Genomic DNA, 18,671 nt, shown 5'->3' on the forward strand with positions numbered 1-18,671 from the left:
TGACTGGCAGCTGTTATTGCAGCAAAAGGTGGTTCTACAAAGTGTTGACTCAGGGGGCTGAATAATTACGCACACCCCACTTTGCAGTTATTGATTTGTAAAAAATGTTAGGAATGATGTATGATTTTCATTCCACTTCTCACCTCACGTGTACACCACTTTGTATTGGTCTTTCACGTGGAATTCCAATAAAATTGATTCATGTTTGTGGCAGTAATGTGACAAAATGTGGGAAACATCAAGGGGGCCGAATACTCATATATATATATATATCTATATCTATATATATATCTATATATATATATATATATATATATATATATAATGTGTATATATTTACGGAACTGTCCAATTCAGCTCAGTAAGTTTAGCTCAGTAATGGTGCCCATACGCGATACAATAAAAACGTTAGATTTTCCCGTTTATTCGATCTAAATGATCTAATCGAATGAAAGTTGAAAATATTTTTTTTTTCGATCATGAAATTCGAATGATTATCCCGTTTTTTCGAGAAAAAGCTGATCGTACATGCTGGAAAAATCTTTATATTAGATGTAACGGAATAATCAAACTAAATTATCTAATTTAAAAAAATAAATTGTACCATGTATGGGCAGCTTAAGGCACGTAATACGACAAACTAAGTTGGCATGGTGTGCACAAGGTAATTAGGAAGGTAGCACCCAAGAAGAAACATAATATAATCTCCAGATTATAATGAAGAGGTAAACTTGTGGGCATTTGCCTAAAGGTGGCCGCACATGAAACAATAAAATGATCCGAATTTACGGCAATTCGATAAATATGATCGGATCTCCTGAAAAAATCGAAAGGTCTTTTTTAATTCAACTGAAAAATCCGATGGGATTTCCCATTTTTTACGATTTTTATCGATCTGCAATGCTGGAAATTTTTCTTCAATTTTTCTAAAGATTGTATGGTGTGTGTTAGATTGTCAATTTATTAATATACGCACCCTAGAAATTTTCTCAGTTTCCAATCATTTTTATCATACTTGGGGGAAAAATACGTGTGTGGTACATTGATCATATTTTCAAAATGTTACAATCCGTCAGAAAAATTGATTGAAATTCTTGAATTGAACAGATACTTACAAAATTGTATGGTGTGTGGCCACCTTTAGCCTAATTGATTCTGGGCTTCCCTGGAGAGTCTATTTTGAAATCCGGGGTCCCACACCTTTTGAAAGTGAAGAATCTGATCATTTACTATAGCATTAATACGCTTACATGTTTGCGAGATGTTGATTCTATCAATCACTTGAAGAGAGGAGAGGTGCAGCATGTTACAGTTAGCTGCAGTCTTCGTTGTCGTGGCAATAAATTACATCAATTTATGTTGGGCATGAGGATTTTTTTTTTTTTTTTTTTTTTATAACAATGATACACCCAGATAAAGGTAGTGTAGGTGCTCAGATATAAAAATAAATAAATAATACCTACAATATATATTTATACATAACTATATTGATTCATGTATTAAATTAAAATGATCAGTACAGTTCTGATCCAATTCTGTATCATACCTGAATAAAACGTGATTCTCTCCTACAATTAATTTAAAGGCTACATGAGGCAAACCTAGGAAAGAAAAGCTACATGAGGCAAACGTGAGGTGTGCCTCATGTAGCCTTTAAAGTTTTTAAACCAAAGCATATTTTATTAGTCTGACAAGAAGCATGGTTCTAGAATTCAGTCTGTTATTGTTCAGTACCTCAAACACTGTAAAGGGTGACTGCATACTAAACTAATTGGTCCACTCCAAATACAGTAGAGTTCCAGTTATCCCGAACTCAACAAATCAGCATTTTCAACCAACCAGCACAAATTGCCAGCAGCACTGACAGCGGTGAAGCACAACTTCTTAGGCTGTTTGTGGGCTCTGCTGTGCTTAAAGGAATGCTTTTTATTGTAAGAATTTGACAGTACAGATTCTCTTTAACCACTTGCCGACCGCACGCTTATACCGTGCGTCGGCAAAGTGGCAGCTGCAGGTCAGCTGCAGGCTGATTAATCAGGAAGCAGCCGCTCGCACGAGCGGCTGCTTCCTGTCAATTCACGGCGGGGGGCTCCGTGAATAGCCTGCGGGCCGCCGATGGCGGCTCGCAGGCTAAATGTAAACACAAGCGGAAATAATCCGCTTTGTTTACATTGTACGGCGCTGCTGCGCAGCAGCGCCGTAAGGCAGATCGGCGATCCCCGGCCAATCAGCGGCCGGGGATCGCCGCCATGTGACAGGGGACGTCCTGTCACTGGCTGCACAGGACGGATAGCGTCCTGTGCAGCCCGGATCACCGGGGAGGGGACAGGTAGGAGAGGGAGGGGGGAATTTCGCTGCGGAGGGGGGCTTTGAGGTGCCCCCCCGCAATATGCCTGCAGGCAGGAGCAATCAGACCCCCCCTGCACATCATCCCCACAGGGGGGAAAAAAGGGGGGCGATCTGATCGCTCTGCGTGCCCGCTGATCTGTGCTGGGGGCTGCAGAACCCACCCAGCACAGATCCCATTAAACAGCGCTGGTCCTTAAGGGGGGGTAAAGGGTGGGTCCTCAAGTGGTTAAAGGAATTGTCAGGCAAAAAAAAAAAAAAAAGAGTTTCACTTACCTGGGGCTTCTACCAGCCCCATGCAGCCATCCTGTGCCCTCGTAGTCACTCACTGCTGCTCCAGTTTCCCGCCGCCAGCTAGTTTCGTTTTTGCCGACCCCGGGGTTGGGGGGCCGCATTGCGTCCATTTTTACGCATTCCCTCTGGTGCAGGAATATTAACACATACATTTTTTAGCGTTGGACCGATAACGCTTAAAAATGTTCGCATTGCAAAGACTTCCCAATATTAATATAGGTTCAATTACTGTATTTAAAGGAATACTATCGATACCCAAGTGTTCTAAAATGACATGTGCAAATAATGTCTAAGTAGCTGTGTAAACATTTTCCTACTTTTCATGTTAAATATCAGAGGCAAAAACTGTAATTTATTGAGGGTAGGATTTAGCTATATTGGGACAAATCAGTTGCAGAAGGGGTGTCTGCTTCAATGCACAGCCAGAGTTGCATATCAGACTACAGAAAGAAAATATCAAACTCTGAAAGCAAAAACAGTATGAAAAGCTGTGACAATTAGTTACATTTCCTCTGCTCTCTTCAGACACTTCAGTCAGAAACTCTCTCTGTCACACACAGAGCTACACATAGAGTTAACTGATAAAGTGTGAGGGGAATTTCCCCTCCCCTCATGGCTCAGTCAGCCCTCAGTTTTAGTAAAGATTGAAAGTATTTTGCTAACAGTAAACAAAGAAGGTGCTACTAAAATGTATACACCAGTACTTAGCAGCACTTCCCAAACAATTCCTGTGTCAATTGAAAAAAATATGTGAATCGATAGTATTCCTTTAAGCATTTAATACAGAGTTCATGGTATCTGTATAGTATAGGGTGTAGTACTGTATTAGTTAGGCCTATTTTCAATATTCTCAAGCAACCAGAAAGCATACTTACTGTATCAGCCTATTCCCATCGGTGCTGGATAACCAAGACTCTACTGTATGCATTTTATAGTCTCATTTCAAATGTGATGGTGTGTAAAATGCAAATAAAAACATGCAATGCTTTATTTAATTTGAAATAGTAAAAAAAAATCATATCCGAGATAAAACTGAAACATTGTATTGTTGTTGTTTTTTTGAAAAATGTAAATTTTTTTGCATTTCATGACTGTTAATGGTTAAATGGACAATCATAAGTAGATAAAATTAAACATTTAACCCATATCATATAAAACTGTCCTAGAACACTTCATAGTAGATACCTTATAGCCTTTTGTGTAATAGATTTAAGCCCCATACACACAATCAACAGCGGTCTTTTAAGGTTCATACACCCCTACCAACTATCTGTCCAACTATCTGCCAAACTTGTCTGTTAAGCCCCATACAACTTTTGTTGTGAAACAAGTTGAACCAACTAAAAAAAGTCTTTTGCTATTGTTCAAAAAGCTGATAAGACTGATAAGAAGACAATCCAAAGGTTGGATTGACTTCTTATCAGTCTTATTAGCTTTTTGAACAATAGCAAAATACTTTTTTTAGTTGGTTCATCTTGTTTCACAACAAAAGCTGTCTGACAATTGTGCTGCATAAAAGACCGCTGTTGAGCGTGTGAATGGGGCTTAAAGAGAAACTCCAACAAAAAATTTAACTTTAGCCCAATCTGTAGCTGATACCCCCTTCTACATGAGAAATCTATTCCTTTTCACAAAACAGACCATCAGAAGGCGCTGTATGACTGATATTGTGGTGAAACCCCTCCCACAAGTAACCCCTCCCACAAGAAAAGTTCGAACTTTTGTGGGAAATAGCTGTTTACAGCTGTTTCCAACTGCCAAAAACCATGCAGCAGCTACATCACCTGCCAACAGTAATATGTTCACTGGAGTTCCTCTTTAACAGACAAGTTTGGCAGATAGTTGGACAGATAGTTGGTAGGTGTGTATGAACGTTTAGGGCTCTTTCACACCAGAGCCCTTTTTCGGCGTGTTAACGCAAAGGCTATACTTTGCGTTAACCAAGGTAAATGGAAAGTCCATAGACTTTCATTTTACCTTTGGCACACGACGCTGTGTTGCGGTACGACGCACCCGGGCGCATTTTATCGTTGGAAATCGGCGTTTCCCCTTCGGGTTAATTACTACCGCCTCTACTCAGCGTCGCACCGCAGATTCCCGATAACACGCCGCTACGCGTGCAGGAGCCGTTCTCCTGCATGCTTTTAATGTGTAACCGGCCTTAGGCTCTCACAACTTTTCTTGTGAAACACCTAAAAAAAAATCTCTTGCTATTATTCAGGCACCTGATAAGACTGATAAAAAGTCAATTCAACATTTGGATTGACTTCTAATCAGTCTTATCAGCTGCTTGAACAATAGCAAGAGATTTTTTTTAATATTTTTTTTTTTAGGTGTTTTACAAGAAAAGTTGTGAGAGCCTAAAAGACCGCTGTTGTGTGTGTATGGGGCTTAAGATGAGAAAATGTACACCACTGTAATAATGCGTCATAGCTATTCATTGTATACCTTTTTTTAGGGTGCACAGGAAATGTTTAATGAGCTGCCCTGTGAGTTTGTTGAGCCCCACGAATTAAAAGAAGTTTCCAAAACTGGAGGTAAGGTAAATTCCTTTAAAGCCCACCATTACATAACCTCTTGACACAATTGACTCTCTTCTCTTTCCGTTAGATCTTAGGAAGGTTTATGGAACAGTATTAAGTCGCCACCACCACCTTGTGAGGAAAACGGATGGTGTGTATGATCCAGTGGAGTATGAGAAGAACCCAGAACTGTACACTTCACGGTTTAAAACAGATGTAAGTAAAAATCTGTGACATTTTCTTCTTTCAATGTTGTGGAGAGACACCCTCCTGCAGCCTTGAGAAGAATGTGTAGACTTTGATATCTCTGTAGGAAGCAGAATTGCTGCAACAAACAGGGGACTGATCTATTCATTTTATTTGAAGAGAAATAGAGGTTCTGTGTTATCTCAATATACTAGGATGCCCCTGATGATTGCAGGTAAATATTTAAAGGAGGTGCCATACTTCAGTGGATATTTAGAAAATCTTGAAGGAAGCTGAAAGGGGTCAGTTTACTTGATAATTGGTGTACTTCAGTTAAAACGCTATTTTTAGTTATGGTTATAGTTGCATAATTTTCATATTTGAAGCAAATGTTCCAAATAAAATAATTTCAGAAAAGTCAGTCATGTGACCCAGAGGCATACATTCAAAAACCATGGTGCTGGCAACAAAGTGGTTGTTCCCAATTAGTAGTTCTTACTGCTGAGAACAGAGCCACCCTACACACCTCTTCCTCCAATCAGGGCTGCCCAATAGGTCGATCGCGATCTACCAGTAGATCGTGACCGCCTTCTCGGTAGATCGCGGCCTCTCGGCCAAGTCTCGTTAAATTTTGTGGCCAGCAGCTCATTATGTTTAGCTGCCGGCCGCTGGCCAATAAGGATGCAGGGGAGGAGAGGCGGTGAGGAGAGAGGGCGGAGAGAGGCGGCGCGGCCGCTACATCATGGCTGGGGGCGGCGGCGGGCAGCCTGCAACATGCGTGCTTGTAACGTGCCCGGCGCCGCCCTCAGCCATGACGTAGCGGCGGCGCCGCCTCTCTCCTCCCTCTCTACTCGCCGCGTCTTCTCCCCTGCATCCTTATTGGCCAGCGGCCTGCCTGCCGGAGGTTCCAGGAGTCCAGAGGACCTGGCTAACCTACGCTGCAGGTACATATACCTGGCTAACCTACACTGAGGGCCCCTATACCTGGCTAACCTACACTGAGGGCCCCTATACCTGGCTAACCTACACTGAGGGCCCCTATACCTGGCTAACCTACACTGAGGGCCCCTATACCTGGCTAACCTACACTGAGGGCCCCTATACCTGGTTAACCTACACTGAGGGCCCCTATACCTGGCTAACCCACATTGAGGGCTCTTATACCTGGCTAACCTACACTGAGGGCCCCTATACCTGGCTAACCTACACTGAGGGCCCCTATACCTGGCTAACCTACACTGAGGGCCCCTATACCTGGCTAACCTACACTGAGGGCCCCTATACCTGGCTAACCTACACTGAGGGCCCCTATACCTGGCTAACCTACACTGAGGGCACGTAACCTATGCTGCAGGCACATATACCTGGCTAACCTACGCGGGGGGGGGGGCGTGCTTAGCATTTGGGATGTTGGTAGATCTCCTGGCCTCTGCAAATTTTAAAGTATCTCGCAAGACGAAAAAGTGTGGGCACAACGTCCAACTGCTTATATATTAATTATTTGTGGTCAGCACTGCAGCTCAACAGAATGTTATCATTTCAGTGCACTACTGAGCTGTAGCACTGGCCACAAAGGGATAATTTTTCATCAGCCAAGTGAGAAGGTGGGCAGGGTCTGGTGATGTGTGCTGACAGGAAAACACTGGTAGGTGTCCTCACCCAGCGCTTCCTTGACTGCCTAATGTGGGTGTAAATGGAACAGGGTGAGGCGTCTGAACAGTCTTTTGCAAAGTAAAATAGCAGTGTTGTCTCAACAGGAAACTGAGCAGCAGGGCACATGCAGTCACGTACGTTCCATATATTTGTTCCATAAAGTACAGACAATAATGTCAATCTACTAGCATATGTAACAAGAAATAGAACACTAAACTAAGACTTTAAAGTGTACTTGTAGTGAAAAAAGTGCCCCAAATGGGTACTTACCTAGGTAGAAGGAAGCCTCTGTATAATCCATGTGCTCCCCCCATCTCCCTCCTACTCGCTGTTCCAACACTGGGACCCCCCAAAACCCATCAAGCCTGCGCAGTAGAACCGAGCTAAAAGGATTTTGCTTTTTCTGCTAAGTCTGAGTGGCGGCTCTGTGCTACTGTTCAGAGGGGGCTGTCCTGCACAGTGCGGCGCTTTAAGTGAAAGGTCTCTCAAAGATAAAGGGCCCCCAAGGATCCTGTGGCAAGAAAACAGATGCAATGCTAATGAGAGCATGAATAGTTGCCACCTTTGACCTCAAAATCTTAATGTCTAGGTGGAGGTAGTACAGACCAATGTAGTATAACATTCCCCTCCAGAAGTAACACAGCATTTACTATCTGTTATTTCAAAAGCAATGGCATTTCCCGTAGATGTCTGTCCATAAGTTAGTGTAGTTGGATATGAACCCCCTTTGCATACTGTTCAAGGGAAACCTACTGATTTACTGGTAGTCTGTTTTTGATTGTTCTGTGGAAAAGGGGAAAGAACAGCTCAAAAGAGAAGTTTCTTTCCAGGGAAATAATTTTTTTTTAAGGAAGAAAAAGAAGTGGTGTTTCAAGGAATGAAAGCATAAAAGGGTTGTTATTTTTACAAATCCCAGACCCCCAACCAAGAAGAGGATAAATGACCAGTGAATGGGCAAAACTTGACTATACAGATTAATTGGCAGAAGATCATCAGTAGGGTTGCTGTCTTCCTTATTCATAAATCCAGATAATGCTGTCCAAAGCCCTTCAGCACCTTTATGTCCGTAGAGAGTCACAAAGCTGCGTTCCATGTAGTACTTCACATGACTCCGATGCTTACACCAGAGGGACTAGGAGAGCTTTGTTTAAAAAGAAGTTAACATTGGAACTTTCTATATTATTCTGACAGTCTCACTTGAAACTTACTTTCACTTGTCACTGTGTTTTTACGAAAAGGCCAGAAGTCTAATATGTTCATGAATTTTCTTCCCCAAAAGATTGCTCCCTACACAACTTGCTTGATTAATGGAATATACTGGGATCCACATACACCGCGATTGTTGAACAGACAAGATGCTCAGAGGTTGCTGGCGCCAGTCAAGGCTTCTGCAGCTGCCACAGAAGGATGTCCAGAACTACCTCATAAGTAAGCACAGTTATTATTATTATTTGTATTATATTATTTATTTATGTAGCACTGACACCTTCTGTATTGCTATACATAGTCCTATATCACTGAGTGTCCCTCATTCTTATCCCTAACATAGTCTTAGTAAGCTGGTTGGGTAGTGTACTGGTTAAAGACACCCCCTCTGACATAGTAGACCAGGGTTTGAATCCTGGAGCCAGTATCTATTCAGTAAGCTGTCCTTAGGCTAGACAAGCATGGTTGCAGTTTTCAAGTACTTTTAATCCGACTGGAGAAAAGCGCTCTGCAAATGTCATTTCATTTCATCATTGAATATCCACACCATAGTCTAATGCCAGTTTTTTGAGGGAACTAATTAACTGATAAGTATGTTTTTGGGATGTGGAAAGAAGGAAATCCAGAGGAAATCCAAACACTAGAGGAGAACTCTGAACACTAGGTTTCTGGCTGGATCATGAGCACGATGAGATGAGACTGCTAATCACTGCCACCATGTTGAATTAACTCCTATTATTATGTAATTCTTGTGAGCCAATGGAGTAGACAGTGAAACTGGTATGTAAATACTAAGAAACTTGTATGTTAATTTGTTCTACCACATTTTTTAAAAAAATATTGCCCTTTGCCCAAGTATTCTTTTTTTTTTTTTTTTTTTTTAATCCCAAGATCCCAGTAACTACAGTTGTATGCCTGTTTCCAAAACTCTTTTGGATCATCTGACCGAGATTATCTCTAATTAACTAAGCTGCTCTTCAACTCCACATTTTAAGGTACTCCAGTAAAGGGAAGTAAAGCCAACTCAGGTTTATTACTTTGCTGAAAATGTTTATATAAACAAAGGAGATGCTATATAGGTAAATCTAGGGGATGTAGCAGAGATTGTTTTTCTGACCTGATCTTTCAGCAGCTATGCAAGCTGTAGTTTGCTGTCAGGGAACATACCGTAGGGGACATATAGTATGTAAGCCGTATTGAAGGCTATGCAGTTTAATTATACACTTTAACTTGCCCTTCCACTGCTCATGAAGCCACACCACCTGACCTCTCCATAATGTTTCCATAAACATATTTTAAAGTTGCAAAACCAGAATTTCTCACTTTCCAGTTAAATAATAGTTGCCCAGATTAACATACCTTCAACCACACATTACAGTAGACAATACACTAGTACAGCAGTGATCAGTTAGTGACCATAACATAAAAATTTTATTTTTTGTTTTAGCTTTACTGCATTGTACTGGCAGATGTATTGTCAATTTTGTTTCATATTGGATTTTATTTCCATAGACTTCTAGCCATTGGTGACATATCTGCAGACACTGGAGGCTCTATAGAGTTTATGACAGAGTGTACAACTATTGATATGCCATTTTGTATGTATGATGCTGATCAGCATATCATTCATGACAGGTGAGTTGTCCAGCTCCATATATTTATGTGATAATGCATGGAACAAGATGAGTTATAGATTCTCAAAGATTATTAATTTGTGTTTTAGTGTGGAAGGCAATGGTATACTCATGTGCTCTATTGACAATTTGCCAGCACAGCTCCCTATTGAAGCAACTGAGTATTTTGGAGATAGATTGTTTCCTTACATACAGGAGATGGTAAGTAATGCATGGGACTTGTGTATAGGTACTGACTGTAGATTACTTTGTTAAATGTATATGCAACCAAGGTTCTTATTTCTCCCTGCTTGACTCAAGTATAAACCTAGGGTAAAAACATGCAGATACAAATACACTCAAGCCCCATAGTTGCTCTATCATCCTTATTCACCTTTTATACTTCATTACAATTTCCCCAACCTCCTATTACATTAAGCTGTATCTCCTACATCTCTTAGCAGCATATATAGTACCGAGAGCATTTCATCACATTTGTACATTTTAAAGTGCTGAAAGCTATATGATTTTAAAGTATGGTTAAAAACTTCAGAAATCTTACGTTGCATGTTGATGGTTACATAGATACCGTATATTCCGGTACATAAGACGACCCCCCCCAACTTTTCCCGTTAAAATATAGAGTTTGGGATATACTCGCTGTATAAGACTACCCCTCTTCCAACGCACACCATTTAAAAATTTTAAATAAATTATATACTGGTGCTATGTATGAACAGATGCCGGTGTTGTACTGTATCTAGTACACAGTATATATCAGTATATAGGCGATTGACTAGTTGGATTGGTCAGCTCTCCTTGTCTCCCTGTTTGTTAGAGCGGTGTGGAAGAATAGATCGCGCTGTGACCATAAAACACGCCTCTTTCACCCTTCTGGCCCGCCCTTGTATCCTATTTACCACCTCCTCTGCCTCTCAGTTCTCGCACATGTGCGCCTGCGCCGCTTCACTACAGTCCTCAGCAGCGAGATCTGAGAGTCGATAACAGTATAGGGCGTATCACCTGGCTTCAATGACACCTGGCATATAAGACGACCCCTGACTTTTCAGATGATTTTGCAATGGTTAAAAAGTAGTCTTATATGCCAGAATATACAGTAACTATTTTTTCCAAGTGTAATAAAACTAGAATCTCATTAGGGGCAGTAGTCATGTAGAATGCCAGAATTGAAAACACCAGGCAGACTCTGCTGTCTACTGCCAACCCTAGTCCTTAGTAGTGACATCACCAAAAAACAAAAACCGGAACAAACCAGAAAGAAGTAGGTTGATGATCCTTCTCCATCACTTTGCATATGGGTGGTAGGAGCGTAAGGGAGGCAGAGCAGGTTAAGGAACTTTTTTAACCAAGTATGGGAGGGGAAACATAAGGCTGTGGGCATTGTAATGGAAGATAGGCTGTGTAAGTATTAATGGGTAGCAGGAGAAGAGAGAAAGTAACTTTGGATTTATGGGAAAGTAATGGTAAGTAATTGGTAATTATGGACAAAGACAGTGAATGGAATGTTCATCCCATTTAAATATTGAATGAAATGTAGTTTCTGGTTATTCTTGCCTCTCAGAATGTCAACAAATATAGTACTTATATGTTAATGCTGCACTTGCAGTAAAATGACATTTTAATAGGCTATTTTAGGAGAATGATACAGATCCATCTACCCTAATTAATTTGTCTTTTTTTATGTCGCCAAAGTTGAGGTCTGATGCTCGAAAACCAGTTGATGAGCAGAAGTTTTCTCCAGTTGTCAGAGATGTAAGTTCATCCCTTTATTTTGTTGTTGTGGTTTGTTAGTTTTTTAAAGCAAGAAAATTGATACATGTGTTTTTGTCTTGTTATCACTACAGGCTGTGATTGCATCAAATGGTTCATTGACACCCAAGTACAAATACATACAGAAGCTTAGAGAGAGCAGGTATAAAATATGCTATAGTACTCCAAAGTAATTGTTGTAAAATTGGTTGTATAGTATATGTCTAAATTTTCTACAATTCATCAGTTTGTGCAGTATTGTATGGACACATGTTAGCCACAATATGAATACCACTGACAGGTCAAGAGAATAATATTGATTATCACATTACAATGGTGCTTTCAAGGTGTTGGAAATAGGAGATGTGTTGGAAGTGAGGAAAATGGGAAAGAGTACAGAAATCTATGCATTGGCAGAAGCCACTGTTGTGGCATGTTCCCACTAGAGTATAATAAACAACAGTCCAAAATGGGAAGCTGTACACTATAATCATTATTCAGGTAGTTAAAAAAAATCACTGTTTTGAGGTCAGATTTTAGCATTACCAAGCAAATGTGGAACTCCTAAATATCCACTATCACTTGGTGCAGTCATCCCCTATTGATGTATATAGTTTTTCATATGTGGCATTGGCCTTTTTTATTATCCAAATAAAGGTTAAATTTTAGGGATTCCCATCTGGGAACTGTGGTTTATTGTTAAAGTATTGCCCTCCCGTGTGCTTTTTATGTGTTTGTTATGGTCCCAGTATGCAATAATTTGTTTTTATAATCTTGTTACAATTTAATATGTTGCCCAATTGCTGTGCACGGTTTTGTTTGGCATTTACAAGTGCACATGTAGCTGAAGCAGACATACTTTGTTATTCCATTACTGTGCCATATATAGCAGTCTAGCTGGACTATGCTGTTCCTTTTTCAGTTCATGACTATCAGTTTACTCTTGTAGAATACTCTCTGTGTGGCTTACCGTCTCAGCAGCTGGTGAGCAAAGATTTTGCTTTATTGTCTGACACACAGTTAGTTATTTGATCATGGTTATGCATATCTGTATATGAAATAGTTATGAAAATAATGAGCTAGCATATAATAATATGAAAGTCACATCAAAAGTTACCCTTTTGTATGTGCTACCTTGATAACGCAAGTATATTTTCAGTGAAAGTATGCTATAGTTTTTCTTAAATGATCACTTTGTCATTTGATAAAATGAACAAGATGTTCTGTCTAACTTAACATCTGTTTAATAGGAATGTGACTTATAAGTGTACTTCACGTTAACATTGCCTGGTTTCTATGGTTACCTGCTTCAAGCAGTGTGGATGTTTTTACATCTGGCATTGTTGTCTCCTAGTTATCATCTCCTAATGGCATTTAGCATTCTGTACTCTCCAAAGTCATCCCAGACAGTGCCAATATACATAAAAACAAATAGTATTATCTAAAAGTTACATGTGCACAAATCTTATAAGGTAAAGCAATCCTGTGAAATTATGCATGTCGCCGTCAGTTGTTCCTCACCCAGCTTCAGTGTAAATGTTATTTGCTCTAATATTGTCTTTTTGTACTTACAGGTAAGTTATGAGACTTGGATTTGATTTTTAAATTGTGCCTTCCACTTTCTGCCTTAAAGCGGATCCTAGATGAAAAACTAAATATAACAAGTAACTTTTCTATATATCTTATCTAAAGTTTAGATAGTTTACACAGCAAATCTAGCTGCAAACAGCTTTAATAGAATATGATTCTTTCTTCCTGTGATACAATGACAGCAGCCATGTTGTTTGTAAACATTACACAGAGGCAGGCTTATCTGCATCTTGAGCAAAAAAAACCTAATCCCCTATCCTCCTCCCCTCTGCCTCTAAAGTCTTTGGCTAGTAATACCTCCTCCTGCCCAGACTGAGCTCCCATGAGCCCTTGCTACTGTGTGAAAATGCCAAGGCTCTCTGAAAGGTTGTGGGCGAGGCTTGTTTAGTTTATAGGGAATTAGAGTATTAAAACAAAAACAAAAAAGTATTTGGCTTGAGGAATGCCCTATAAACAATAGGAAAGGAACACAATTATGCAATGATTAAAAGTTCATCTCGGATCCACTTTAAAGGAAACGTGAGATAAAAAAAGCATGTATATGTATCTGCGGCTTCCTCCAACCACCTTCAGGCCATTGGCTCCCTCTCCATCTTCCTGGGCCTTCTTGATCCTCCGCTGGCCATCCAGGTATATCTTCCAATCGCCACCTGTGTTGATGCAGTACTGCAGAGGCACAGAACTCTCCCCACGATGGGAGCGCGATGTAAATGCATGTGCCGCTGACTGGCGGTGACTGAAAGATTTATCTGGACAGCTAGGAGAGGATCAAGGTGGCCCGGGAGGACGGTGAGGGATCCAACAGCCTGAAAAGGGCAGGAGGAAACCCTAGGTGGGTATAAAAGCTTTTTTTTCGCCTTCGGTACACTTTAAGGTGCATACACACCTTGATACCTTTGACAAGAGTTCATTAAGGGCTCTTCCACACTAACATTTTTACAGCCTTTGTCCTCTTTAAGAAGTTTAAAGCAAAACTCTAGGCATTACCTTGAAAATGGTCCCAGGTGTTGCTGCAATGGCCTGAAGTACTTTGGCCATTTAATGGAAAAGTAGAACTTTTCTAGTATAAGTAAGAGAATTATTACTTCTGTGTCTTGTTGGTTGGCAGGTTAAGCATCATGCTCTGGCTTGACTAGCATCTTTGAGGAAATGGAGAATATAATAAGGTTGTACCTAGGTGTTCACCACACCCCCCACTTGGAATCTGGTGCATTTTGGGGTTTATATAAAAATAACGTGTTATTAGTTCCAAACTTCAGCAATGGTTACATCAGCAACGACTATAGCTTGTCTGTTAATTTTGTAAACAGCCAAATATATTCCATAAATCGGAACATAAATTTCCTTTGAAACTAAGACTCTTCTGTAGTTGCTTTAAGAAATGTATTTACATCAGATATTTTCAATCTCCAAGGACATGGACACGCACATAAGCTGGGCTGGTAGCTTGAGATCGGGAGATTAAGGCCATGATTTCTTGGTCACAAGAATGTCTATGTTGAAATCTAAAATGTGAAACGTCCCTTCTATTAGTGCAATTCAATTTATTGCTAATGCACCAACATACTGCATTATGTGATTTGGGTTTCCATCCCAGTCACCGTAGTTAGATCTTAGTACTGAGTGGATCACCTGACCCAGTCCACCTCTTATCTGTAAAATGATTTACCCTTTGTGGACAGCATTATAACTGTATTTCAGCAGTCTCTCCCTTTGCAGCATGTAATAAATCAGTAAATTCTTCCTTCCTGTGTGTTTATACAGGCTATATGTACTTCTCATGACTTGTTCTACCATCAATAAGAAACCATTTCTCACTGCCTCTTCTATTTAACTTAAAAAAAAACACACACAATGTAGAGCGTGGGAATGGTAAATGCTAGGCCTGAAAGATAAATTGAATTTAAACCCGAAATCGCGATCACCAATATCACAATTTCGGAATCGTTAAAACGGCAATTATCATGATCACGTCATTTCCAGCTTCAAACTTCCCCAAAGTCCCGATGCGTGTGGCCCGCAACATTGGACATACCTTCCGCACCGGTCCAAAGCTGTCCATCCTCTATCGCAGTCTGTCGGCTCTTGTGCTTGGCAAAACTCTGGGTTCCTGTATGCCACATGACATACAGGAAGTATGCCATGGCTTAGAGCCTGCAGGAGGCAAAGTGGATAGACTGGCTTTGCTGGACTCTTGCTGGAAGCTATGTCCAGAACTGATGCAGCTTGGGGGACAGAGGAGGGCATACATATGTAATAGCCGCCGGGAGACTTGGGCGCAGGATACAGCTGGTATGGCTTATCCTGCTGCTGCACAAGTTCCCGGTGACGTTAATTGCTATTCCCCCTCTAGGTGCACGTGGATAGTGGGGAATGATATAATTCAGCTTCCAGCTATAGCTGGAGGCCGAATTTATAGTTTTTTAAAAGTTACTTCAGCTCAGTCTTCTGACGGTGCCAAAGTTACTCAGTGTGTGCCGCTATAGCCGTAATTCCTATTACGGCCTATGGTGGCGTGGCTGCACCCAAATCTTCTGCGCTGAAAATAACTGCTCCGCAGAGGAGGCACAGAGAGACACAGAGTTGGCACAGAGACAAAGCGTGCACAGAGAGAGACACAGGAGACACAGAGGGGGCACAAAGAGAGAAACAGAGCAGGCACAGAGACAAAAAGGGGAAACGAAGCTCAATTTGAAGGAAATCGTGAATCAAATCGAAATCGCAATTTTGGACAGAAATCGCTCAATTCAATTTTTTCCTAAAATTGTTCAGGCCTAGCAAATGCTTTATAACACACACATCTCTACTGTTGCAGAGTTGTTTCTACCGAATCAGCTGATTTTGGCACGCGGCTCTGGGAGCCGAGCGCCGAAGCTGGGCGCCCTATAGCAGCAATTCTATGCTGCGCGGGGCGCGTAGCAGTAATTCGGGGCTCTGACGGCTGCCAGCCCCCGAATTAAATCTCCCTCCGAGTTGCGACAACTCAGAGGGGGAATAGTATTTAGCGCCACCTGGGAGTTTAGCGGCAGCGGTGAGAGTCGCCATTCGGCTCTCACCATGCCGAAGTGAGCTGCACCCGTTTCTACAGTCTATAAGGATAATTCTCACTTATTTATAACATTATTTGGAACTAATTTGGAAAAAAGTAACTAAATGTTTTGTCTCAATTGCAGAGAATATGCCCAGCTAATGACAATGGGGGCCAAGAAGAGGATACTGGTGCTTGGATCTGGTTACGTTTCTGGACCTGTCATAAGCTATCTCACAAGAGATCCTAATGTTGAGATAACTGCAGGTGAGAAGATGTGGTTGTTCATTAAAAAAAATCTTTTTTGCCATCTCTAAATGTAAAAAAACAAACAAACCTGGGTTTTTAAAACTAAATAGGTTTTTTTTATTCAAAATAGATGTAAAGTTAGCCTTAAAGAGAATCTGTATTGTTAAAATCGCACAAAAGTAAACATACCCAGTGTGTTAGGGGACATCTCCTATTACCATCTGTCACAATTTCACCGCTCCTCACCGCATTAAAAGTAGTCAAAAACAGTTTTAAAAAGTTTGTTTATAAACAAACAAAATGGCCACCAAAACAGGAAGTAGGTTGATGTACAGTATGTCCACACATAGAAAATACATCCATACACAAGCAGGCTGTATACAGCCTTACTTCTGAATCTCAAGAGATCACTTGTGTGTGTTTACCTTCTGTCCCCAGCTTCTCTCATGCACTGAACATTACAGGCTTCCTGCAGACAGCTCTGCCTGTGCCTATGTCGTTAATTCCTCAGTATGTGACAGACCAGCTCCTTTCACAGCCTCCAGAGGAGGATTTTTATCCAGCTCTCTTCTATCACTGATAAGATAGCAGAGAAGCTGCTGGCTTATGTAAATAAAACACACACTGGAGTGTGCATAGAGGAACAGACCAGCACAGAAGAACTTGGCAGCCTTCCAGACACAGGCCGACAAGTCTGACAGGGGAAAGATACATTGATTTATTACAGAGATGGTTATAGTAGAAAGAGCTACAGTGAGCCAGAACACATTAGAATAGGTTTAGGAACTTGTAGGATGGTAGAAAAAACGTTGTAATTTTTGTTACAGAGTCACTTTAAGGGAAGTGAACTCAGTGGCTGACATTGCATCTTTTAAAATGCTATTTGTTTGGCCATTACTCTGATTTTTGGCATTAGTATTCCGAGTCGCTTGCCTGGATCACAAATGCAGTCCATGAAGACAAACTTCTTGGGATGGCATCCATTAGAAATCTTGTTATGGTGTTCACTGGGTTTTTATCTCTTGCAGTGCATTTCTTTGGTGATGTGTCCGTCATGAAGTATTACTTTCTTTGATAAGAAAATACAGTACCCATAGTTTCAAAACAAACAAAAAACAAAATGGCAGCATTTAAAAAAAAAAAAAAAACATAGTTACCTTAGGGACTCTGCTTTATTATATGTCATGAAGGTATATAACTGTTATTTTTGCAAATAAGGGCTTGTAATAATTGATTGGGTACAAACAACACAAAACAGAAAAATACATCTTTATTTCCAAATAATATATTATCACCATACATTGTACTAGGGACATAATTTAAACATTGTAATAACAAGGATAAATTGGCAAATAAAATGTGTGGGTTTTATTTATGGTAGCATTGTTTATTTTAAAGCTATAGGGGAAGGAATCGGAGAAATAGTGTTTTGTACTTTTTTCATTTTTTCCTTTGTTTTCTTTCCCTTTAAAATGCATAGAAAATAAAGACATTTCTGAAAACAAGTATTCCCCCCCCCCCCCCCCCCCAGCCTTATTGTGGCAAAAAAAAAAAACCACAAGGTATAGATCATTTAGGTGTGATAAAGTTATTGGCAAATTAATGGGAGGCACACTGAAAGGTGAAAATTACTTGCATCCTTAAAGCATATATGAGGTGAGTAGAAAGCATAAAAAGATATACCAATTCCTTCAAGGCCTGTCCTGCAGGTTCGCATTCTCCATTTGTCCCCGAACAGCTAAATTTTTCTTCTATTTGCTCTGGGCTGGGCCGCGACCCTGGCAGTCGGGACCCTTGAACCGGATGGTCACGATTTCACGCATGCATAGTAGGATCCCTGTTATTGCTGCGCTCACGCTGGATGGAGGCTGCTGGTAGTGCTACCATGGACATGAAAACTTTAACTTTCTGTCCAGACTGCCGAGGTCGGTGCCCAGCCCAGAGCAAATAAAAGGAAAATGGAGCGGTTTGGGGACAAACTGAGGACGCAAACCTCCACTGCAGGACAGGAAGAGGTATGTCATTTAATGCTGTTTAACAGGCTCATGTATTCTAAGGTAAAAACAACCTGCGGGCTGAAGTGGTTAAAGTGTACAAGATATGACATGATGAAATAAACATAGGTACATATAGTGTTAGCCCTACTAAGAAATTGTCTGAAATCCTTTGCTGTTTTCCAGTACAGCAAGAGTTAAAAAACTTGAGTTGTTATCT

At 40.7% G+C, this 18,671-nt stretch overlaps 1 protein-coding gene across 1 annotated transcript in view; it reads left to right on the forward strand.

Moving 5' to 3' along the window:
* The window catches only part of AASS (aminoadipate-semialdehyde synthase), a 113,410-nt gene that overhangs the window by 56,702 nt on the left and 38,037 nt on the right, over positions 1 to 18,671 (forward strand). Inside the window, exons 7-14 of the mRNA XM_068276395.1 lie at positions 5,099 to 5,177; positions 5,251 to 5,378; positions 8,281 to 8,429; positions 9,720 to 9,842; positions 9,931 to 10,042; positions 11,534 to 11,593; positions 11,686 to 11,753; positions 16,354 to 16,475. Coding sequence (XP_068132496.1) covers positions 5,099 to 5,177; positions 5,251 to 5,378; positions 8,281 to 8,429; positions 9,720 to 9,842; positions 9,931 to 10,042; positions 11,534 to 11,593; positions 11,686 to 11,753; positions 16,354 to 16,475 — 841 coding nt within the window. The remainder of the gene's footprint in view (positions 1 to 5,098; positions 5,178 to 5,250; positions 5,379 to 8,280; positions 8,430 to 9,719; positions 9,843 to 9,930; positions 10,043 to 11,533; positions 11,594 to 11,685; positions 11,754 to 16,353; positions 16,476 to 18,671) is intronic.

Source organism: Hyperolius riggenbachi, chromosome 3 (genome assembly GCF_040937935.1).
Source record: "Hyperolius riggenbachi isolate aHypRig1 chromosome 3, aHypRig1.pri, whole genome shotgun sequence".
Lineage (NCBI taxonomy): Eukaryota > Metazoa > Chordata > Amphibia > Anura > Hyperoliidae > Hyperolius > Hyperolius riggenbachi.